The sequence below is a fragment of the Apostichopus japonicus genome, chromosome 7 (assembly GCF_037975245.1).
Source record: "Apostichopus japonicus isolate 1M-3 chromosome 7, ASM3797524v1, whole genome shotgun sequence".
NCBI lineage: Eukaryota > Metazoa > Echinodermata > Holothuroidea > Aspidochirotida > Stichopodidae > Apostichopus > Apostichopus japonicus.
This window is the reverse complement of record NC_092567.1, coordinates 11,328,288-11,354,557: the sequence shown is the minus strand read 5'-3', so window position 1 is coordinate 11,354,557 and position 26,270 is coordinate 11,328,288. Positions and strand designations below refer to the sequence as shown.

The 26,270-nt window shown below is 37.4% G+C and overlaps 1 protein-coding gene and 2 long non-coding RNA genes across 17 annotated transcripts in view; 1 reads left to right on the top strand and 2 right to left on the bottom strand.

Annotated features, from left to right (window-relative positions):
* Nucleotides 1–26,270, bottom strand: part of LOC139970059 (uncharacterized) — a 351,315-nt gene that overhangs the window by 9,923 nt on the left and 315,122 nt on the right. For all 13 annotated transcript variants that reach the window (XM_071975679.1, XM_071975686.1, XM_071975680.1 and 10 more), the window contains 2 exons: nt 21,891–21,967; nt 6,356–6,417 (listed from right to left, as the gene is read on the bottom strand). In XM_071975679.1, the coding sequence (XP_071831780.1) occupies nt 6,356–6,417; nt 21,891–21,967 (139 nt within the window). The remainder of the gene's footprint in view (nt 1–6,355; nt 6,418–21,890; nt 21,968–26,270) is intronic.
* The window catches only part of LOC139970094 (uncharacterized), a 379,126-nt gene that overhangs the window by 73,921 nt on the left and 278,935 nt on the right, over nt 1–26,270 (top strand). The gene's annotated exons all lie outside the window — the stretch shown is intronic.
* LOC139969364 (uncharacterized) lies at nt 11,927–16,096 on the bottom strand. 2 transcript variants are annotated; one of them, XR_011793705.1, is made up of 3 exons: nt 15,013–16,096; nt 14,000–14,213; nt 11,927–12,223 (listed from the first exon to the last, which is right to left on the bottom strand). It is a non-coding gene; the product is annotated as an uncharacterized lncRNA (long non-coding RNA). The 2 variants fall into 2 exon arrangements; XR_011793704.1 differs by having other exon boundaries at nt 15,655–16,096.

Here is a 26,270-nt window from a genome sequence, read left to right as displayed (position 1 = left end):
CTGCAACAGAATACATATAGCAATATACTATATATATGACTATGTGTTGTATTTTATACCAGGCAGTCGTATCTGTAAATCAGCTTAGTCTGTATTTCAGACAAATCCCTCTTATGACATCGTCAAACGTGATATTTTAGTTATAGCATTGCTTTTACCATTTCGATTGCGAGGGATAATTCTTTCATCAATAACAGTGTATAAAAAAAATTAGATTAAAAATCCCCATAATTATAATCTGCAACATTAACAGCTCTTCCGTTAACTAATTATTCCTTTAAGCGTTTTGATTGGACAATACCTATTATATTGAGAAGACATGCACTATTCGTATGGAACACCCATTGTATCTTGCACTTAAGGTATTTTAGTTAAAGCCAACAGAAATTTACACAATCTTAATATCTTGCCCCAAAGAATGAAATAGAGCCCTTCAGTTATTTCTTCTTTGCGTTGCTGTAAAGTTTATTCAAACAGAATGACTAGAATCCTTTTTGTCTACTGCACATATAAATGCTCTTTAACAAAATGCAGAAAGCAATATACGACAAAGGCTTAGCATATATATATATCCGCGACGCAAAAAAATAGATTCATGTACGTGATCTTTTTCAACATTGTGTCCGTTTACAGCCGGCGTCACAAAATACGTGTCCAGTTCTTTGGTTACTATGGTATCTAGAAAACAGAACGAAGCAGTAGTATAATTGCTCCCACATGCTGACTGGTAATATAGTTTTCTTGTGTAAATGTGCGTAGAAAGTGATTTAATCACGGCTCCGCCGAGTCATCGGTAATGATTTACTCCACAGAGCGAATCTTGTGCCACTAAAAATATATTTGCAAGACCTTCTTCTAAAGTTTATTTCAAACCACGAATATAATATTTTCACAAATTACAAAATAGTCTTCATTTTCTTTCCTTCATTTTATCATTAAACGTATCACTTCTTCCTTCACGTATATCAATCGCCAAAATGTCCACCATTGCATTCTGGAAAACAGTGAGTTGGATGTTCAAAAGCAATTTCGTTTATCTATGCACCCCACACACAAATAATAGGCAATAAAAAAACAGTTTCTGGTATGACTTTAAAACCATACAAATAACAACAATGAATCGTGCTGCTTCGCATCGGTCACCATCCGTTACAGTACCAGTTCATCCTCATTTCTGACCTAGAAACTACAGGTAGTTAATGTATTATACACATGGTTGTACGTGGAACCGTCGCAGGAACATTTACCTTGATAAATTTGAGGTAATAATTGAGTAAAATTGAACTTAGAAGAAAGAGTAGAAAATGTGTACTTTGTACTTTGTGTTGTTTTTGCGACAATCTGCTGGAAGCAAACTTGACCGTTAAAAGGAATGAGAAGGACTTGAACACATGTTACTTCAGTCCACCAGGGAAGATTAAAGTAAGTTTTTTAACAAACAAATATCTATGACACTAACTTTGTGGGACACAAATTGTCTAAATCTGGTTAAACGGCAAATAATTCACTAATAATGAACAGTCACGTAATTGTGACAACATATCTAAATATCTTAGTTAGTTGCAGGGTATCCAATAATTCTGCGAATATTTTTTTTTAGTTTGGTCAATTTACAACCTATGACGTAGCCTACCGTAATATGCAGCTTTAGTTAATGGAAGACCAACTTCTCCTAACACTAGAGAAAACGAATACAATGAACATAACCAGTGAAATCAAGGGAGCCTGCTATACAAAGACAAATATGCAAGGGCAGCTACAGTAAGCTACAGGGTTGGCTAAATGGACTGTTTTTACGACTGTTGTATGTGCTGTGATGAACATTTGCCCAGAAACTAAATGAACATAAACAAGAACTGTGCAACATGATTGACAACATTCTACGGTTTAATATTTAATGTACATCGAGGTGGTGACGTAAAAGCGGGATATGTTCAGTACATTCACTTAGGTGAAGATATTATTTGATTAAGATATTTGTTAATGTCATTGATTTTTAATACAGCTAAGTTTTGGTTCAGAAGAATAATACTAATGTTTCACGAGGATTAATAGTAGTATGTTGGAAACGTTAAGAAGCGTCGGTTATGTCAATGATGTTGTTTCAAAGTCATACACGCTACTAGTGTTCTACTAAATGTTGAAATGATATGCTTAGTTGTTAATTATCATACCAAATTTCATGATTAACTTACATAATTTTATTACAAAAATATATTTTAAAGATATGTATTTCTGCTCACTTCCAGATTTTTATAAGTTTGTTTCTACGTTTGGAATACATGTGTTACAGAAGTTTATGCAAGTTTTTTCCCTATTATTTGGCGCCCCCAACCCTCCACCCAATCCTAGATACTAGCAATAAGTAATGAATAAGGCTGGAAGGTCTGGGTGTGGCAATAAACTATCCTTAACACTGGAAGATAATTATCGATAAAATAAACAATTAGCCGATGACAAATTATGAATATTTAAATCAGATTATCAGTGACACTCTATACCGTTGTTGGAACAACTCCACTCCAACCCCCCCCCCCACCAACCCGGATCCTGACTCCTACAAAATCGTCTTAAGTATGTATATTTCAAATAAAAACCAGACCCGTCCTTTCATTATATCTATAAGCCTGCTTGGACCCACACACGTATGTCACTCACGTATACACTAATCTGGATAAATAATAATTTAAGCAAGTGATCCTTCAAATCCCCTGAAGCTTTCAAAGCAACAAAGTTAATTTATTAGCAAGATTTAATACAATGGAAGAATATTATAATGGATATTTCTAGCTTCTGTATTTTGTGTTGTTTTGCTACAATCTGCTGGTAACAAACTTGGCCGTTAAAGGAAAGATAAGGACCTTGAAAACATAATTTTACTTTATTTCACCAAAATCACACCAGGAAAGATGAGAGTAGTCAGATATATTAAAGGTTTGGAAACAAACAAATAAAACATGACAATAAATTTGTGGGGCAAAATATTGTCTGAATCTGATTAAACGATAAATACCTCACTAGTATAAGTAGCAGTCATGTGATTGAAACAACATAGTTACCTAGATCTTTTACTTAGTTGCAGGGCTATCCAGTTATGTGTGAATATTATATGGACTGGTCAACGTTATAATATATTACGAAGCATGCAGTTTTAGTTAATTTCATTAAAACGTTTACGCATTGACTTACTTCTCAACATTATTTGAATTAAACAATACGAAAGTATAGAAATCAATTTAAAATATGTTTTAGAGTCGAATTCCACATACATCTGTTCCAATTGCTTCAAATTTTCCCCATCACTATCCTGTGCATTTGACCAATTCGCAAAGTACCATAAGGCGGAGTGTATAGCCTACTGGTTAACGCCGGCGTCTCCCAGTCATGAGATCCCCGGTTCGATTCCCCGCCGACAGCAATGTGTGTCGTCTGGCAAGGGTGTTGTTCAATAACAACTTCCTGACATGGACGTTAAATGGATGTGTGCCGAGAGATTGGCTTCGGTCAGCTTGCGAGTCTACAAGCCTCAATGGCTTCTTTCGCGAGTTCCTGCTTGCAGGAAGATCACATATACATACATACATACATACATACATACAATGGTTAAATTTATTTTGATTAGTAATTACATGAATCAAGACCAACAATTTAATGTTACATATATGTTAGTGTTATTATGATGTATGGAAGACCCACGTCTCACACCAACAGAAACAACTAAAAACATAAACGTGACCAGTTAAAACCAGGGAGCTGCTACAGTAAGATACATGGTCAGTTAAACGGACTGTTACGACTGTTGTTATGTGTTATGATGAACAATTACACAGAAATTACAAGAACAGACCTGTTCAATACGATTTATAACATTCTACGGTTTCATCTTAGAATCAACGTGAATTTTATTGGATGCAAATTCACAACCTCGAATATTAATAAAACGGCATGTGTCAAAGACGATTGTACAATATATCAAACCTGTCCAAAAGTCAATCTTTTAGCTATTACTACGGTATATGCTTGAAATACTGACATGGATGTTGTACGGGTGTGTCAATATAGAACTAAGCGTTGTGAACGCTGAATGAGATTCATGTAGACAATGTTCGCACGCAAGATTCCATAGGCTCTCTCCACAACAATACCCCCCCCCCCCTTGAAAGTAGGAGTAGGAAGGTATTTGAAAGTTATTTCTTTACGCCAGAACTTATAATATTACCAGCAATACGAAAACTTCACAGATAATGTATCACTATATTCAGGGGCGTATCCAGGATTTTTTAACCCGGGGAGCGCGAATTACTATCTAAGCGGAGCGCCACCATCAGTTGGCGCGGAGCGTACAAGAAAGTTTCTGGTTTTGATGCCCCCAGATCACCGGAAATGGCACTTCTAGGGCTTGAAAATGACCAACCAGATGTACATTTTTGCCTGAGAACCAAGTAGTTCCCAATAGTGTTTGTTTTTCCATCCATAACCTTTTGGAAGATTGTCACCAGTCATACATCATGTTCGACCTCATTGCATGTCCTGTGGATCATTCATTGCTTTTGTAGGTGATCCTATGTCACGGCACACAATATCCGAAAGCCCCATTTTTCAAGGTTTTAAGCCCATTATTTGTTCAGAATTTGAAAATTCACATTTCTCGTGAATAAAATAACTTCAAAACATACCCATAATGATGCACAAAATTCAATCTATGGACAACCAATATAGAAAAACCTCCTTCAACCCCTATAACAGACAGGTCAAAATTGCACTAGTAGAAGTATGATGAAGAATGTTGGTCAGGAAATTTTCGAAAATTTAGACACAGTTAATTTATTGGTGTACAAATATTAAAACCTCTTAGAACGGCTATTATAAAACTTGGTTGAAGGAAATGAAAAATACCAGATATTTTCCATATCAGATATTTCGAAACCGAACACTACACACATAGGCGTAGGAGGCGGGGGCTGCAGCCCCCCTCCCCCCCCCCCCGCAACCAATTTTCCCCCTAAAAATTCGGGCAATATGCTGAGAATTTGTCGGGCACCTACTGAAAGAAAAATTAATAGCAATGATGTAACTTAAGGAAATGAATAGTTTAACAAGTATCTCCTTGGTAATTAAAATAAAGTTCTAAGCTTGGCCGACTAATTCGTCATTACTAATGTAAAAGAGAGGTTTGACATAATTGGACCTGTATGCTTTTTCTCCATCGACATAAGACATTTCATTGTTTACATCAGCATCCGGCGGAATACTGCCCAATTTTCACGGACCGTACGGTACACGATGCCATGCGATTTAATGAGCGATATTTGCTTATATGATATTGACATTAACACTATGGACGCGCGAAAAATCTTGTATATATTTTTCGGGCAAGTCGTTACAGCCCCCAAATCCAATTGGGCTCCTACGCCTTTTGACTTCACACATAGACAGTTTTGAGGCTGTTCATCCTGGAACATGCATTTTCATGGTCACTGATATGATGTGATATCTGCTCTTTGCTTTACAAATTCGAACAGGCGTGTAGCGAGTAATTTGCAAAGGGGCGAAGCCTGTAGGCAAACTATCTAAGCGTAGCGCCACCATGGGTTGGCGCGAAGCGTAGAAGAAAATGTTGGCCGAAAATGCCTCCCAGATCGCTGGAAATGACACTTCCCATGCCTTGTAAGTTGCATCTAATCATTGTCTATTTTGACATTACTAGCGATATCATAAAGAAAATTTGCTCGGGGGGGGGGGGCGTCATGCGTCATGTTCCCCGACGACTCGGTTGAGTTCAAGACCAGCCACAGTTGGTTCCATAGCACAATTGTTAAGGCGTCCATACACACGCACGCGCGTTATGATAGACCATATATAGTATTTATATAGATACATTAGTGAGAAAGGAAAAATGGAACGTCAAATATGGAGTTGTCGGTGTAAGGGGTAGGGTGAGGCATACGTCCCCTCCGTAATCTTCGATCTGTCACTGGCTACCCTGTGAATATAATAAGGATCAGTGCTGTTATTATAACTGTTCCTCTTTCTCTTCCCGAGGTCTTGGCGTTTATCTTTTACTCCCTCTTTTTCTCCTTTTTCTCTCTTTCTTCTTTTTCTTTTCCCTTCCTTCCTCTCCTCCTTTTCTTTTTCGCCCTTTTTTTCCCCCTTTTTTCTTCTATTTTTTTCTCTCCTCTTTTCCTTATCCGGGGAGCGCGCGCCCCCAAGCCCCCCCCCCCTGGATACGCGCCTGATATTGACTTATTTACACTTATTGGGAACTGAAAACAGTGCTAGGGCAGCATAACGCAAACAAGCTGACCAGACTTGCATTATGAGCAATAGCTGAATGAAAGGTGATAGAACTCTTTACCTGCCATTGACCGGTTTGTAGATTCAGACGACGATACTTGTTACTGTCGATAAAATTCCAAACTGATGAAAAACATAAAAGAGAGACATGTAAATGTTAAGTGCATACTTAATCTTTGTTGGTCTGGAATGAAATCATAAACATTATTTTTACTTGATTTATGTTAGCCCTCTATGATAACTTCATATTAGCTGAGTAATCAATCTAGTTGATTCCTTAAGTTTGATCTTATTAGTTAGCTAGCATTATCATATCAGTAATATAGCTAATCAGTTTACAATCCTTATATCTCAGTAAGATTACCGATCAGTTTACCATCATTATCATCTCGGTTTTATACCTGATCAGTTTACAACCATTATCCTCTTAGTTATAAAACCAATCAGGTTAGAATTGTTATCATCTCACTAACATATCTGATCAATTATGCTAAATGAAAGCATATGCTCCCATTTAAACAGAAACTAATATTGGACTAAATTAAGAAACCCAATTATGATAGTCGAGTATTCGAAGAGTAATAATCCATGAGATTATGAACGGATCAGAGAACACTCAACATCATTAATCACCAATCACTAGAGCCATAATTAAACACTGTTTAAAAACGATTGTTAAAAGATGAAAAGTGGATTTGTTTAATAGCAAATTTGAAGTAAATTATGTATGTAAAAGAATAAACAAAACATTTTCATAACCACGTAGCCAGTCTCCGTGTAAGACGACTGCTGGATCTAAGGGCATTTCAGTTCGTTAAAGGGAGTTAACTTTGGTTTTACACGCAGGGTTTCTTTGTTTAATGTTCTTCAAACTGTACTAAGATAAATCATAGGTGTAGGAAGACGGTGCAGGTGATAGCTGACACCTCGCTTTGCAAAGTGGAATGGAATCAGGAGTAGGGAGGAGGTGGGGGCAGGAACAGTGGCGGATCTAGGGGTATTGGTCAGGGGGTCGAGAATGGTATGTAGGGGCGCTTTCGACACTATCTAAGCGGAGCGCCTCCACAGGTTGGCGCGGAGCGTACAGAAATTTTTTGAGTAAAGATACTCCCTAGATCGCCGGAAATGACCCTTTCCGGGCCTTGCTTATTTGTAGATAAACGAAGAATAAATAGGTGTCATCGCCATTTTGTCAGAAAATTACACCAACAAAATGTGACAAATGTCAATAGGTATTTGAGAGCGCAATAAAAAAAGTCAATAATTGCTAATAAGTAAAAAGTGGTAAAAAGCTGAAAAGGGCGCCAGCTGTCCAGTTGAGTCCGTCAGGGGGGGGGGGACATCCGCCCCCTCTGACTGTATGGACGCTCCGGCATGTTATGAGAGTGTCAGAATATGAAGTCCAATTATCGACGGATTAGAATATTCTAAAAAATTCACAAACTGACTTTGATTACATCGTCTCTGAATCTCTCTCTAAGCTGTTATCACGAGATGATTTAGTATAGCCATTATACACACATCTGTCTGCAGTATAGTCAAACATTTACTGGATCGGGGCAAACGTGTTGTTTATGCTAACTACTTATGTCTTTGAGACTGATTAATGATGACATCATCAGCAGTGACGTCACTCCATCATTAACAATGAGAATCTCGAGGTGTCTTATAAACACAGATCAATGAACGAGGGTACAATGTGTACGAGTCCGAGAAATAATGTTGAGGAGTGGAGATAGAGTGGTTTGTATGTATTGATATTACTCTTAATCATTGAAATAATGAATTTAGGTGGAATCTTAGTATAGATGTGTTAATTTACAGAGAAATTAAACATTTGATTGCTCGTGATGTTTGTAAAGCTACCCGGTTTCATGATATTCAGCTTTATATTACAACGCATTAGTGACGTCATCAAAGATCATGAAAACCAAAAATTTAGATATTGATAATAGAAAAAGACTAATTGTTTTTGGAATTACATTATTGAGTTAAATTATGGAGCTATAAGACTAGACAAATCATCGTCATAATCACCTGATCCCATTTCCGATGTCCTGAGAGTATGCCAGTTGTGTAAAATAAGGTTATATGTCTTGTTTCCAGCCACTTTCTTAGATATGTTTTTTTTAAACTGTATTAAGACTAAATACATCAATCTCCCTACTTGTCCCTTATATGGAGGAGGAAGGTTAGTATAATCTAACATCGTGTAATTATGACTTGACATAGTGCACAATTGTAACATTGAACAATAACACTGTCCATATTTCTAAAAAGTTGCAAGAAACCTACATTAAAGTCTATTATCGACAGAAGTGTTGATGGATACAAACAAAACAACTTACATGTAAACAGCTATGAATAAAGATATGATATCAATATAAAATATGTTTTGTGTCGTGGTTTGTCTTTCAGAACATCAATAAGGCCATGGCAAAACTGCAAACGAACTTAACAGAAATATCAGCAGCAAGTGTATACAATAACAATACTTGTTGAATTGAAATAGAACAGACCATTGTAACATCTCTTTGTTTCTGTTTGTTTACATGTTCTGCTTCTGGAATTTGAATGCGAGCCTAGACTATTGCAGCCGATCTTACAAAGATATCATAGTTGCAGTGCCCACTCCATTGAATAACCGGACGTTTTACTGGTTCAGATCTAACCACCTGCTATAGCTAACTGCACGTCCCTAGGTTTACGGTTCTAATTCAGTAACAATACTGGTGACGATATGACAAATGCTCATTTCCATTAAACTCAAGAAATATGTATCTCGTTTGAATACCCACGATAATTGCTTTTTCATCAGATACTAATAAAGCCTGCAGCATAGTTGCATCCATGATGATTTACTTGATCCAAGCGAAGGATGAAAACTTTCTCTAGAGCATTATTTGTATTTAATGAGTAAGAACATTCTAGGCCTGAGTCGGGTAACCGGATACCCGGGTACCCGACCGAACATTCGTGTACCCGAATCGAAAACACACAAAACGGGTACCCGTTTTGTGAGGGGGGGGGGCGGATGGGATCGCGTATAACTGCTATGCGAGTGCTTTCATGATTTCATGTTTTGAGTAATCAAGACACGTGAATACGGAAATTCATTTAATGAAATAACTTTCTTGCAGTGTAGATGGCTGTTTAATTGCTTACAATTTCTAGTTTTAGCCATTCGTAATGGTTCTTTTTCCTGTGTGGATACAATCACTCAACACCGAAAACAAAAATATTATACCGGTGAAAACTACTCAAGATTGAAATCTTTAATCCACCGCAACAGTAACAGTGTATGTACACTAATATATTACCTCTTCAAAACATAGCACATACCTTCCAAACAATTGCCGATTTCCAGGTAATTGAAAGTTGTAAACAAGGCTACGCTTGTGTGTGTGTGTGTATATGTAAAAAAAAAAACGATGGTTAAGGCAAGATTTTTCCCATTGAATTAGTTTGGTGTTAGGCTAGTTTGTGGTCGAAGATAGCAGTAATAATGAAAGAATTCCATGGATATTTTAGTTCCAGCTAACTGCGTTAAAATTTGAGCGAATAAACATATGGTTAGGCTACATTTCCATGTTGACTCTGTGTGAGTTTAGGCTACAATGTGGTCGGAGATCAGTGTGGAATTTACGCAAACGTAGTTTGTCGAGTGCACGTGTCTTTGTTGTCACCAAGCAGCTAACTCTGGTAGTCCATAGTTAGTGCTTTCCTCTCATAGTTAAAGCTACTGTATATTCGTGCTTGCGTAAATATTGGAATTCTCAAAATTGCTTTATTTTTTTCATTCATTTATAAATAGAAGGAACGACTGGCAAGGACATTTACGGGATGTTATAAGATGGATTGTAGACGGGATAACAAAACAAACATAATCACGGCTTTATACTAAACGTTTATTCCATTTGCGATCGCTTATAGCGATGAATCGCTACACGGCCACAGCCGTTATGAATGTGTAATTCACGTTGAGAGCTGAAATTTATTACGGCGGGATTTGAATCAAAATGTGTGAATCACGATATCCTGCGGCTAATGCGAAAACTGGATCGTAGTTACAGAAACAGTCGCAAGTAATTGTATGCAAGATTTTTCTGTATTTCATGTGCATCTGCATTATTATTTATTATACAGCAAAAGATAAAAATTTAGTCGTTCATTACAACAGGAGTATCGCTTGAAAATGTATATTTCGGAAGGGGCGAGCGTTTCACCCTACCCCTTACAGTCTCTCACTATGTATATGGTCTACCATAACGCGTGTGTGTATGGACGCCTTAAACAATTGTACAAGTGTGCTATGAAACCAACTATGGCTGGTCTAGAATTCGACCGAGTTCGTCTGGGAACATGACGCATTCCGGTATTAATCTATATGCGAACTGCACTAGACATGTGTCCTTCGATGCAACACTGTCATCAATAGATAAGATGTTATACACTCCGACCTGAATGCTAATTGTTACCCAACATCTAGTACCGTAACTCGTACAATTAATCTAAAAATAAATTTTGCATGCGATTGGAGAATTGGGCACATCTCCTGTGAATATCATGTAGTGGATCCATGGGCTTATCATGGGCGGGGGAGGGGGGAGGGGCGACGCATCTCTTTTTGAGATTGTCCCCATCTGCATGAAAACGCGCCCACAACTCTACGCCCACCCCTCTTATCGCTTACCTGTGAGTTACGAAATAATTAATTAATGACCTTCGCCCGTAGTACCAAGACCTTGACTAAATCCGGCAACACACCACTTCATCGATACGAAGTGATTGGGTTGTGTATTAGTGACGTCTATAAGGTCTTGCACTGGCCTACATAGAGTGTGACCACTTCCGGTTTTGCAATTTCCCAAGATCAGGCCCCGAAAATCCCAAGGACACTGTACTGTATGGATATCTAGCAATATCTAGCGATATCTAGCAATATCCAGCGATATCTAGCAATATCTAGCAATATCTAGGGATGAAAATCCCAAGATCTTCCCTAAACTGAAGGCAAATAGAGAATTGAAGCCTTCAGTGTGTAATGAACTTAAAACTGTGCGTCTTTCGAAATGAAAAGAATGTGGGGCATTGCACAGTAAACAGATAAAAGTTATTTATTTCAGTCTCGTTTAAATTATTCAAATTTGTAAAGCAAATAGCAGATACACTGAAAACTTAAATTGGTTCACCGACTAACATAACGTTAGTCCATCTGGTGCCTCTCCCGACTAACATAGCCTTGGTCAGTTGCTATACCGACTAATTTATTCCTTAGTCAGTTGGAATTCTTAGTCGGTCATCTTAGTCCGTCAGCTTAGTCGATCAACAATTTCTTAGTCGGTAAATGTATTTTAGTCAGTTACATTAGTTGGTGACATTAGTCGGTCTTTACCGACTAATTTATATGAGCCACCGACTAGTTTATAGCAGGTTTTACATTAGTCAGGATGGTGCCTCTCCCGACTAACCTTTCTTAGTCCGTATCGACTGACTAGTTGCACCAACTAAATTCACTGAAAGAATTAATCCCGACTAGTTTCACTGACTAGCATCACTGAAAGAAAAGAGAGAAGAAGAAACAAATAATGTGTATGTTGGCAGTATTTATTTCTGATAAAACTTCTGATGTCTACAAAAGGCTGACTTTCGACAAATAGAGAAGAAATCACTGTAAATAAAATCTGAAAATCTGATTTTTTTTCCAACAAAGTTAAGACAAGTTAATGGATCAAACATGAATCGCAAAAGTATAGCACTGCACAATAATGCAAAGTTGAATCTTGGGCAAGGGTTCCTCATGACTTTCCTTTTAAAGTGGTACCCCAAATCGACACCAGTTAAGTCTTCACGAACAAAGAGTGTTTCTCTTAACTACAAATGGCCTCCCACTTGTCTTCAGGAAGCCAAAATCTGCACCATTATTGACCTGTGAACAGAAAATATGATATACGTGTAAGCACAGATACAGATATAGCACATGATAACTCACATAATCATAAACATACATTTACATTAAAATTTTATAACATATTGGGAGGTATACATTTATATCTAGGTCCCTCAAATTATAAGCCAGGAATAGCAGCTTTACCAAATTATTATTAGCTTTGCACAGCATAACACCAAGTTATTTCTCAAAGCTTAATAATTATGTTAATCATGTTAATAATGATCCCAATAGACCGGGATCCCAGAGGATTTGGTTAGCTGGGAAGGTAACCAATTGCCTTGTACATCACAATGTTCACAGTGCATTCCTGTATATGAAACCAGACGACTGGCAAACCGACTGTGGTGGGTGTGGCTGGGAGAGCAATTTTAAAGTCACCTGATAGCTAACCTAGATCAGTTTTCATGGTAACACATCAAAGTAAGTACAATATGTCAGGTATGGCCCCAAGAGCAACAAATGGCCATTGCCAGTAATTATTGGTGGTGGGGTACCCCTGCCAGTGATCTATATTTGACCCCTCAAGGCTGACCTAGGTCAGCTCATGAGGTAACCACTTGAAACCTACTGGAAAATGTTGGTTAGGGCTTCAGATACAACTGATGGGCATTGCCAGTAATTTTTATTGGTGGGGTACCCCTGCCAGTAGACCCCCAAAATGCCCATCCCCCATTGACCTAGATGAGCTCATGATGTAACCACTTGAAAACTACTGGAAAATGGTATCACTTCATATGTAAGGGATGGGAATTTCCAGTAATTTATATTGGGGGGGTACCCCTGCCAGTAGACCCCCAAAATGCCCATTCCCCCATTGACCTAGATTAGCTCATGAGGTAACCAGTTGAAAACTACTGTAAAATGATTGGCAGGACTCTATATATATGTAAGGGATGGGCATTTCCAGTAATTTATATTAGTGGGGTACCCCTGCCAGTAGACCCCCAAAAAGCCCCCCCCCCCCTCATTGATCTAGGTCAGCTCATGATTTAACCAGTTGAAAACTACTGGAAAATTATTGACAAGATTCTATTTGTAAGGGATGGGCGGACTCTGGCAGTGGTGGCCCAACAATATAAAATACTGGAAATGCCCATCCTTACATATGAAGTGATACCTATCATTTTCCTGTAGGTTTCAACTGGGCAAATCATGAGCTCACCTAGGTCAATGAGGGGATGGGCATATTGGGGGTCTACTGGCAGGGGTACCCCACCAATAAAAATTACTGGCAATGCCCATCCCTTGTATCTGAAGTCCTAACCAACATTTTCCAGTAGGTTTCAAGTGGTTACCTCATGAGCTGACCTAGGTCAGCCGTGAGGGGTCAATTATAGATCACTGGCAGGGGTACCCCACCACCAATAATTACTGGCAATGGCCATTTGTTGCTCTTGGGGGCATACCTGACACATTGTTCTTACTTTGATGTGGTTACCATGAAAGCTGCTCTAGGTTAGCTATTAGGTGACTTTAAAATTGCTCTCCCAGCCACATCCACCACAGTCGGTTTGCCAGTCGTCAGGTTTCATATACAGGCATGCATTGTGAACATTGTGATGTACCAGGCAATTGGTTACCTTCCCAGCTAACCAAACCCTCTGGACTCCCGCTCTACAGATCAGTGAAAATTTGACCAAACTTATGAAGCTTGCACGTAAATGATAAACTAGACTGTTTTTTTTTTTAAAAACAGGTTATGAAAAGTATCTTAAATATCATTAAACAGTTGGGTACAATAGTTAAACTCACTCTTCCATCTTTTTTCTCTATGGTACTTGTTCCTTTGCTTTTTGGACTCTTGGATAAACTCTTTTGTTCTGCGAAGGGTACCAATATATCATCTTAAAACATGTCTTTAAGCCATATATAACACAGTTCTCCTCTTCTGTTGTTGCCTCCACACTGGTGTCGTACATCACAGGAAAGCTCACCCTTGACTTAGATATTTGGCTTTCAATTCCTGCTGGAAAAAGGAACAGCAAAGTATTCATCATTTGAAAAAAATAAATAAATAAAGTTGTCACCACAAAGTTATGTGAGATTTGCTTCCACTATAGTCTCAAAAAAACAATCCCAAAGTTTGAAGCAGACTGTATAAAGCTGAAAATTTGAAAGAGAGTGTCATCACCATTGCAACCAGAATCAAATGCCCAGAATACAGATATAATAAAACATGGGCTACATCTTTGTTTGTTTTTATGATCTTTAAAAATATAAAATTTTAGAAACAGAAATGCACTGAGCCAACTTATTTATAGGCCTAATCGTTTTTAGTTGTTATTTTGCTTGCTCACATAACAAGCCTGTTTAGACCTAGGCTAGAGGAGATTCAGTACTTTGTTACACTAAGTTTGTCTACGGTCGTTTTGATTTAGTCTTACTAGTAGTACTAAAGTATATAATGGACCGGCGAAGACTAGAGAATACCCAGAGTTTTAGCAACTGCGTTAAACGGTATCATCTGATCTATTATTTACGCCAATGAGTTTCATTCAATCTAGGATCAAAAAGAGAAAACTAATTAATCTTAACCTTTAAACTTTGCTACTAAACAGATATGCTTGAATTACAAATAAATGTCAAAAAACATCATAATCTAAGAATCGATGCATATACATACACATAAACAGAATAATTTGAATTCGCGCAAGTGAACCCTGCACTACATTGGACAGTAAAAAAACGTGCAATTAGACCAAACTAAACATACTAAATTTTCCGTTACTTCTACATAAAATATCAATACAAATACAACAACTTACTCTTTTGGCAGTATACTAAAAGCACATGTTATAATAACTTCAGAATATCAAGCTTTCCTGAGAAAAAAACGGTTAATACTTCTTACAGTAAGCAAGTCGACCGTAAAGGAATGTCGCAATTGTTTCCTGGGCGTGACCGGAAATTAAATACTAAAAAATGATAAATGAAAAGGTTAAATAGAACTGAAGCGTGCATCCTGACTGCTCGCAACATATAATACCGTTGACTAGCCAACATAATGTGTTCAGCCGACTGTGACTGTACGTTTGAAGGTCTAGCCTTGCTTATTCAATATCACAAAGCCTACCCATTTAGATTCACATGGGAAATTACAGGAAATCTTTACCAAATGAGTGTAGACTTCAAATAAACTATTGAGCCTTATAGTTTCAGCATTTGTTTGGGAATAAATTAGAAGATTATGTGCCACTGTTCCATCTAGCCCAATACACACATAACACATTGTTAATTGGTGTTTAGAATGCACACTTTAGTGTTGAGAATGCACTGCAGTACCCAGTAGAAGCCTATAGGCTACTCACTGTCATTGCACTTGTGTATTGCGAAACGCCAACGGTAGCGTTACACTAACCATAATACAGTACTAGTGCCAGTGGCCTAACAATTAACTTTAATTTTACCTTCTAGTTAAAGGAATAACAGGTAGGCCGATGATGCAGTTAATACCTCCATTCTTCTAAAGACCTTCTTGGGTGATTTACGGTTGAAAGTTGCTTAGAGTGATCGTATGAAACTATGCCAAGCCCAGCAAGCTGCCGTTGCCTCTCGGTTTCCAAATTGAAGTGAATCGAATTGGGTTAAAATACATTAGTCCGTCGACACCGACTAAGCTACGCTTATGGCGTAAATCGGGTGTCCGTATCGTTCTTAGTCCATGGGTTAAAATACCTTAGTCCGTCGCCACCGACTAAGCTGCGATTATATTTTCCTTAGTCAGTGTAAACTAACTAAGAAGCAGCGATGAAACGAAGATTTTTGCTAGTCCGGGTGCATTGACTAACGTTAAAGACTAATTTAACGTTAGTCCGTGGCAATATTGACTAGTTTATTTTTTCAGTGTATCACATCATATCAGTGAGCATGAACAGAAAATGGCGTTCCAGGATGAACAACCTCCAAATTGTCTATATGTGTGTAGTCATAGGAGACTTTTTTTTTTTTTCGTGCGACATGTTCATTTACATATCAAAAATTGGAAACAGGTTTTATTTCGATTTCGATTTATTTTTAAACCAGTATAAATATAAAATATTTATAAATAGGCGTGCATCAAAAAACAGTTCAGATTAAACAAATGATATGGTAAATGGTAAGTAAAAGAAATAAGATTGCCTATATCATATAGGCGTGCATCGGTTATTACACTGCATGCCAATTACATACAATCATTTGCCGTGTTATACCGAAATGGCAAATTAGTCGGGCAAGCTAAGAACTTTATTTTAAATACCAAGGAGATTTTTTTTAAACTATTGACTTTCTTTAGCTACATCATTGCAATTTATTTTCCTTTCAGTAGGTGCCCGAAAAAGTCTCAGTAAATTGTCAAAATTTTCACAAAAATATTTGCAGCCCCCCCCCTCCCCCCGCCAAGTTTAATAGTAGCCGTTATAAGAGGTTTTAATATTTGTAGACCAATTAATTTAATTACTTAAATTAACTGTCTGAATTTTCGAAAGTCCCTGGCAAACATTCTTCATCATACTTCCCCCTACTCGTGCAATTTTGTTTGGGGTTGAAGAAGGTTCATCTATATTGGTTGTCCATAGATGGAATTCTGTGCAACATTATGGGTATGTTTTGAAATGAATTTATTCACGAGAAATATTTTCAAACTCTGAACAAATAATGGGCTTACAACCTTGAAAAGTGGGGCTGACGGGTATTATGGGCCGCGACGTAAAATCACCTACAATAGCAATGATCCACAGGAGATGCGGTGAGGTCGAACATGATGTGTGACTGGTGACAATCTTCAAATATGTTATGGATGAAAACAAAAACTATTGGGAAATACTTGGTTCTCAGACAAAAGTGTACATCTGGTTGGTCATTTTTAAGCCCGAGAAGTGCCATTTCCGGTGATCTGTGGGGGGGGGGGGGGGGTATCAAAACCAGAAATGTTCTTGTACGCTGCGCTCCAACCATGAGTGGCGCTCCGCTTGGATAGTAAGTCGCGCCCCGGGTTAGAAAATCCTGGTTACGCGCCGGATAATAACGTCTACAATTTTTTTTAGACGTCTGTAGACAAGATGGTGGACCATACAGTTGAAAACATTCAACGCAAAAAAATAATGATCTTTTCTTGTATTTACACGTTGACCGCAGTGAAGTCGCTAAAGAGAGGGGGTGGGGTGTCTCACTACCCAAGCTTGGTAAAAATGACGATAGTTGGAAACTTGGAGTACGACTGTCGGAATTTCCGACTGTCGCACTCTTAATCACCTAGACCTATTCATATATTCCTGTGATTGTGAATGACCTAAAATTTGAAAAAGTTAGGTCAAAATTGTCCTTTAATCAGTCATATTTACCACGTTTCCTTGCTTCTTTGAGAAATTGTATCTCGCGATCCTTATACTCCACCATACAAAACTTCGTATGAATTTGAATACATTCAATATAATGCCTAAAGAACTACCGTACAACGTTCGCCAGCTTCAATTCGGTATATTTATGTACTAATTTTGTTATTATGTGGGTTGACCCTGTTCGCTAGCTTCAAGTAAATTCAGTATATATCAGAGACGTAGCCAAGGAGGGGGGGGGGGGGCAGTCGGAGCAACTGCTTTTCCCTTTCAGTGTCGAAAAAAAATGTTAAATACTGTTTGTTATTTGGCATGGTATTTTGCCAGTGCTCTTTTGATCTTGAATACTCGTCAGCTCCGTTAACTCGAATATAATCGTAGTAATATTTAGGCCTACTGATTCAGCTACTTAGTTTGGCAGATGCAATTAGCTAAATTTAGCCAGTAGCCTATTACCTATTACCAGCCTACAGTTGGCCACTGCGTAATAAAATACATATAGCCTACCTAACCGCACTCGATGAAGAGTCACGAACCGTTTGCACAACGACGACGACAACGTGCGTTCTCATCCTTTCTATGATTCGTCATAAGTTGTTGCACGAACAGCATGTTTTGAAGCTAAGCTAGCAATCGTACGTGATACACACTTCCTATGAATAATTATTACACTGCTAAGTACGAGAGTTTATATTCTCCATCAGTTAAGTTCGTCAAATGTATTAAAGTCCAGACATTGGACAATAAACAAGAATCATCCTACTGGAAAAATTGTACAATAGCACTATGTTTGTCTCTCTGAAAGAATATTTCAAATCGGAAACAAAATCTGCTGATAATATGATATCATATGATCATGATGAAACTAGCAAAACATTGCTCCAGATCGCATCTAAGGACCTTCAATTGCTCAAAACAGGACACCCCCTCCCCTTAGACCCCTCTCCCATATCAATCGCAAAATGTGAATCCCCTTGCAAATTCCTGGCTACGTCGCTGGTATATATATATTATCTATATTGTATAACATTACAACCCCCAATGCTAGTCAGTACTAGTTGTAACCGTTACAGTACGTTACTTGGTACGTCTCACTGAACTCTTTAATCTTTGCCAAGATTGGTTCGTATTGTATATTATGTGGGCCCGATTCCGCGAACAAAAATAACAAGTGAACTATTTCTATAAAATATATTCTAAATTTGGCCAAAATAGTCTAACACCTATCTTCTACAACTGTAGGTGTTAGACTATTTTGGCCAAATTTAGACTAGAAAATATTTTATAGAAATAGTTCACTTGTTATTTTTGTTCGCGGAATCGGGCCCACATAATAATGTATAGCTTAGGAGTAGACAAGTATCTTCCTCAGAAGTAATGACCATAAAAAAGGTAGGAGGTTTATATCAAATAACTAAGGTTTGAGCAGTGAAAAAAAGGGTTCGGGGATTGGCCTAAAATTTAACTTTTTGATGATTTCCTTCATTTTTTGTTGTACAAATTATATTCTTTAAAGTATCGGCTTTTCCAAATTCCATTGGGCCCTTGGCTAGGTTTAACCAGTTACAACTGATTGTATCAATTGTACAGTGGCCGAGAAATCCATGATGTTGAGAAACCTCTCGATTAATTTGGTATATGTAACATGTGGGCGATACTTAGTATGTTCCTTAACTGCATCCTCCCCGCCCTAGAGATATTTCCCGGTTACGTTTCGCATTGGCATAGTCAGACTAAACTAAAATTGAATACTAGCGCCCTTTAAAGCTATTTTATATGCATATGGCTGCCACCAAAACACTACTAGTTTTAGTCACGGTTGTAGTTGTTTCATCTGCGAACTTTGTTTATTCATCTTAGAGCAGAGTTAACTATCATGGTATCACTAGTTAATACGGGTTGGCGTATATCGCCACCGAATAGGTGCATATCGAATTGATATATAAACGCCTATATGAGAACTGCAACCACTGAAAACTGTATGTTTTTACATTATGTTTTTATACTTATTTTTAAGAATTCCTATCATCTGCCTATCATCTTGGTCCTTGACGAAGATGATAGGCAGATTGTTCATGTGAGTGATAAATAGCCCCGCTGCCCACCCCACCCCCCCAAAAAAAAATAGTAAGCGCGCTAGTAAAAACCCCGGTGTTTTGTGGTAATTCACATGTCGTCTAATATAATTTGTTGAAGAAAAAAAAGTTTTCCCCTTTGTTACATTAACATAGCTTTTGTAGTTTGTGTCGCCTATGTAGCCTTCAAACAGATCACTTATACTCAGTTTCTTACTTGCTTAACCAGAGTGATTCGTAAGTTTGTGAAGTGAGGGCCAGTGGTGCAAATGTATCGAAAAAGTTCGGAACAAAAGTGCAGTCGCGAAAGATGGGGTGTCTGAACTGACACTTACCGTATCGTTGACGAGTAGCGGGGGGGGGGGGGGGGGGGTTAAAAGGCAGCAGTCGGAATTTTATGGCTTCAAAACTCGTCCAGTTGGAATTTCAGCCACTACATCCCCCCCCCCCCCCCCAATCATCAGGCCTTAGCTACGTCCCTGGTTCTCTTCGCTACTACTTGTAAGATTAGTGGTTACTCTATTATTTAAGTTTTCTTTCTGACAGTTTAGCATCTCAGCGAAAATCAAACAAAAATATTAACTTAAAACTTTGACAGATAACACGCGGTAAATGGAATAAAGTATACATCGTTACCTCATTAAGTATATAATACTGATGTAAAACTGTACCGAATCGATACACAATATGTATATTGATGGCTTGAATAATTAATAAGCATAAAGCCTGTTTCACGCACTTTTCGCTTTGTATGCAGATATGCAGACCGAAAACGTAAATTAGATATTTTTCTTCGATTGTTTCATGTTATTAAAGGGTGTGTGGCGAAGTCCCCGGAAGCTGCAGAATGTTTAAATAGGGTTGTCAGGAAGAAACTTAACTTCAAGATTGTACAGAACGTTATGATAGCTCAAGCGGGGTTGAGGGCTGTCTATGGAATATATTTCAAGCCCTGGTTGGTTCCAGGAGGGGAAGCCCATTGAAGATTTTACATTTGGTGATATCCTCTATTCTCTCGTAGCTATAGCTTAAAGCACTCAAAAACAAAACAGATGTAATAAATAAATTATCTAAAATCTATTATGTATTCCAAGCAGGCTGGAGGGGATCCGATGGACCTAAGCTGCACCCTTTGAAGATAGTTTTCGTTCTCTTGAAGAAATTTTGAAACACGGAAATCTATCTATGAGAAGAACTCAATTTTCAGCGGACAGTAGTGTTAGGCCCCGTTATGGGGGGGGGGGGGGGTTAGCAGGCGGCGAAGCCTCTGGAAGCTGCTTCATTTTATTAACCGAACATTATCCAAATATGGGGAACTGTAGGCGTAAGGGAGTTACAGACAGACCGATCTGGTTTTTTTTCTTCGTTTTTGTATTATAACTCTTACTTTCGTAAGTGTATAAATGGAAAAAATATAATATGGTTTTAAATTCACATATAGTTTTAAATGCTTTCCCTCATATCATTACCCACATTTTATTTCTATAAATATTTGTTCAAGGCAAATCATGCATGTATGTTAATGTTCGACAATACATGTAGATTGTACTCTTTTCAAGCGCCGATCAAGGGAGTGATGGGGTGTCTACCCACCACCCCGCACCCTACCACCACGCATTCAATAGTTAAAACACAATGTTGCGTTTAGATTTAGATATTAGACATAAATCAAGTCATATAAGTCAAATTTTGACTCACAAGGTATAATCTGAAGTCTAAACTTCCCCTTTTCCTGGGGAAAGACCACAGGTGTGGATGTGTTTAAATGTGTGTGTCTAACGGGGAGGGGGGGGGGGTGTTGGTAGACTCCGAGGGGCACAAAATGACTTCAAAACCTTACACAATCATTGTCGCTGTGTAATTAGGTTGCCCAAGGTGTATGATACCACTACTTTTTGGAAAGAGATTTAAAGCATCAATTGATGTGATGGCTTCTCACAAAAACATCTTATAGTGCAGTGATCTCGAAGGAGCGAAATGAAAGGAATATGACTTATCTCTTAAATCAACCAAGCTTAGCAATATTAAGTGTTGTTACATTTCTATTATTCAGTTCGTTGTTTACTATCACATTACTATGTTCTGGGTGTCTCCTTCATATAAAATGGTAATCATGTGTTGCTGATTCATTACTCTATTGTTTGTGAATCAACAACAATCAACAAGTCAACAGGCATTCACATAGTTGGTCAAGCCTTGAGAAAAATGTAAGAAATTTTAAGTGTGTCCATTATGACGTTATTGTGACAATACCTTTCACGTTTCTTGACCTCAAGGATGATGGAATGGATCCAATCGGAATAGTGTCTGGCAGATCGTACCACCTAAACCTATGGATAGAAGTAGAGTGATCATCGTGTAAGATGTAGAAGACGTAGAGGAATGTCCTCCTAGTCAGGTTTATTGTTTACTAAATCAATGAAGATAAACAAAGTAAACAACACATAACAAGGAAACAAATCACATGTGATTGATCATTATGATCAGAATTAATTATCATCACAAGTCTTTTGTTCAAACAATTCTACGAAATATAAACTAGAATGGAAGTAGTATTGTAGATAATAAAGATGATAGTTGGAACTGCTGTATGTAAATTGTATGTGGTTGATATTGTGAAATGTATAGCCGTCCACATTATCAGAATTGGCTAAACTGTTTATATGTTTACATTTTCAATTAAGATAAAGTTGTTCAAACATGTAGAAATACAACATTGTACACAACAAACGGAGTAAACGAAGTAAATCCTCTTAACAACCGCTTGCCATTTTTCGCTCGGATCACGTGATTTATATCGTATGTTATTTTCGGCAAATGTATTGATGATATACAGTAGTTCTTCCTCGTGAATCCTCGCTTTAAATGAGAACTAAAATGTCTGAGATTGTTAGAGCTCAGTGGTAAGATACGAAATCTAGAAATAATTAATCTTAAAGCTGAAAAAATTGTTTCTTAATCTCAAAAGAGTTTAAGATGCTACAAATAACATATTTCAATGTAATGGCGGGATAACAAACCTGCAAAACATACACTAAAACGGAGGAATAATGTAAGGGAGAGGGGTAGGAGGGTCGAAGACATAGCAACATTTTCTACTGGGCGAAACAACTGTTCCTCTCGGGTGATTTCAGTAAAAGGTAAACACAAAATGTTACTATTACATGAACAAGACAGGTATACCAAGGGTCCTTACCTATTTAAATATTTATTCAATATCAACCTTCAATAATTTTAACAAATTGCACGAGTGGTTATTTCGTCATTGATCCAAATCCAATTTAATAAATATTATAACATTTTTTGTGGAGTTGATAAGACTTTCCCCAACCATTTCACAATCAAATCATCATATTCAAATATGTTCTCAATGAAGAGGTGCATGTGTCCAAAATATCCAACTCCCTTCATACCAAGTAAATGATAAAACTTCCTGTTCTTATTTTTTTATTAAGAATCCCAATAATGCGATCTTCGTTGATTCGCAAAAGAAAAGTGTGATTGGAAGGTGGAGGCACAAACTCTGAGGTGCAGTTGAGCATGTGACTTTGATTTCACGCAAGAAACCACTAAACTGTCAAATTATGTTAAACCTCTCAAACGTAAAGGAATGCACAGAGTAACAAATTCAAGTATTTGAATAATTTTAACAAAAGTTTACTTTATACCGGTACTTTTGAATTACATGTTTTATCATAATTAATATTGTTAAGCCGATTAGCAATTTTTAGACATAAAGGCACTTGTTACAAAAATACAACAAGAGGACACTTTAATTACAAATGTGGGAACTGTTAAGTTTCTTTTACCAATGGAGGCCACTTTGCAAGGTACTCAGAAGAGTAGAGGAGCATGTGCCCAATCACCCCCTCCCTGCCCCCATGACATGTGGGGAGTTTACAACACTCGTTTTCAGCAATCAGATTTTGTTATATCTTTCTAAATATGAATCTTTTCTTGTGGAACCTTGAATCTTTGTGGTATACCATATGATTATTCATTATCATTGTTATAATTGGTATGATTGCTGAGTTTGGTGAAATAGATAAATGTTGTGAAAGGAGAAATTCGTTATAAGGGCCATTCTCTGGAAAATGAAACTGGCATTAAAAAAACAAAGTTTTCATCAGGACCAAATGTTATATTTTTTTATTTAAGAGGGATACCTAAAGTTTTCTGTTTCATATTTCTTTCAATAAAATTACAACCATAGCATACTAATTTGCATAAATTTGCATCATTGTAAGTTTCAGCCAAAATTTGTAGTTTTTAATTGTATATTTGTTTTTTTCTACATGAGTATCTAGAAATAATATTTCAGTTATCAACTATCACATGGAGGCAGTTATACATAGGTTAATTTATTTCATTCCTAAAGCAGAGGTTCCTGATCTTCAGTTCTTCGTTAATAATGGGTGCTAATTAGCATAATTTTGATGTCACACACGTGACCAAAATAACGCAAACGTTTTCATAGAAAAGTAACTGATGTGACTTATGATGTCCACACTTGCATTATGCAACCGTTCTTGCTAAAGACTGTTAGTTCTGCAAAATATCCAGTAAAATAATTATTCCTACGATTAATTAATAGCCTCTACATAGTCGTCACACACGTGACCGATGGTCACTTGTGTGACATTTATGGTCACGTGAGTGACAATGAAGCCCCAAGTTTAGCATTCAACAAAACTAAATGGACTAAATATTGTTAGCAGACTGGTTTGCTATGTGTGTGGCCTGACAACAGAGTAATATGCAAATGAGAAAAGCTCCATCCAATGAAATTGCAGCAGCACTGTGGACTTGGACTGTTGTTATGTCAGGTGTGTATGGCATGACAACAGTGTTAAATGCAAATGAGGAAAGCTTCATCCAATGGAATTGCAGCATCCATGAAAATGCAGAATGTCACACACGTGACCCAACAATGTCACAAAAGTGACCCTCCAAATAGAACAGTAAAACTTTTTTAAAGTAATTCCTACAACATCATTGCTATTCTGTGGTCATTACTAGGGTCAATATTTGCACTGCAAAAATTACATACTATGCAATGAAAATTCAGAATTTCACACACGTGACCCAACAATGTCACACACGTGACCGGATTTTTTAGCTTATGTAGTATTATGCTAATTTTTAGAGGTGAAATATTTAGGTAAAAGTCTTGTTAGAATGGAAACACATTAAGGTAGAAACATGAGAAATTAGGGTTATCAAGCCCTGTTAGAAACTGAGGAATTTGCCAACATTTTTGTGTGCAAAAATAGCCAATTTCATTTTACGTCACACACGTGACCGACCTTTATATGACCTCTCCCAACACATGAATGTTCTGATTTTGGCTAAGCTAAATGGTTTTGTATAAGAGTCCCATAGTGCATACTTAAGTACTACAATCAACCCAACTTTCTTTACCTAAAAGTAGTTATTTAGTGGCTAAGTGCAAATCTCCCCATTTTTCCGTTACACACGTGACCGAGAATGGCCCATAATATCACCCTCCCTTTACAACATGGCGACTCATCAAGCCAAGCAGTATTTCCGCCTGTCTCAACGAACCTTAATGTCGAGACTTTAATAATAAAACCCGTACGTATTCTGGTGAAAAGAATATTTGACAGCCCTGCTAATATGTTGTTCACTATTTGACAGCCCTGCTAATATGTTGTTCAGTTCAAAATCTAAGAGAAGGAAAATGCGCATATACAAACCTATGGTCTGTAAGATTCCTTACTACAACAATTTGAGTTTATCGAGCTTGAAATGAAATTATCTGGATTAACCAGTAACAGATAGTGCATAGTATCCATTTAATATGTTCAAGTCTAGCTCAGTATCATCCTACCTTATACCTGAATTGCCCAGTTCTATGTAAAACACTACTCCGGACAATGGAAAGAAAATATATAGGTTACGTTCCTTGTATCTAATTAGCATAATTAACTCATAGATACTGTTATTTCTTATGTAAAACTTTTTCTTACAATCGTTAGTTTTCTGTATCTATCCAGTGACTGGTTAAACAGGCGCTTTCGAATATTTCATTAATGTTATATATACTGTAAGGGCTATAGCGGACATAACAACTCAATGTACACATGTAGGCAAAATACTGGAAATAACTGTTGAACTAATAATTTATAACGCTGCAGCATTAAAAACTATTTATTAAAGGTTATATTTTAATAAAAGGGTTCTCCCCGTTTAGACCCCTCCCAACGGACGCAAGTCATATTTGGAGCCCACCCCAACCCCTCCTTTCCAAAAATAACCCGAATGCAAAATGCATTGAGATTTCGATGAATTCAATGCACTAGACTTCTTCTTGTTAGTATAACCAGAACAAGCTGTTACAATTCTAATATGGCATGATAACACAGGTCAGTCTACTATACGTGGCTATACACACCTCCAAAACAATAGGGGTCTTGTACTCGATGTTATGAATCCACACACCAAGCATTAGAAGTATGCGCGATTTCCATCGTTACATACAGTATTATGTAAAAGGTTTTTCAGAGTTTGACCTCTGGTGACATATCGGAGATTTTACCTCACAGCATTTAGGATTCTTGTATTCAATATGGCAAATCCATATACCATGTATGAAAAGTATCCATGATTTCT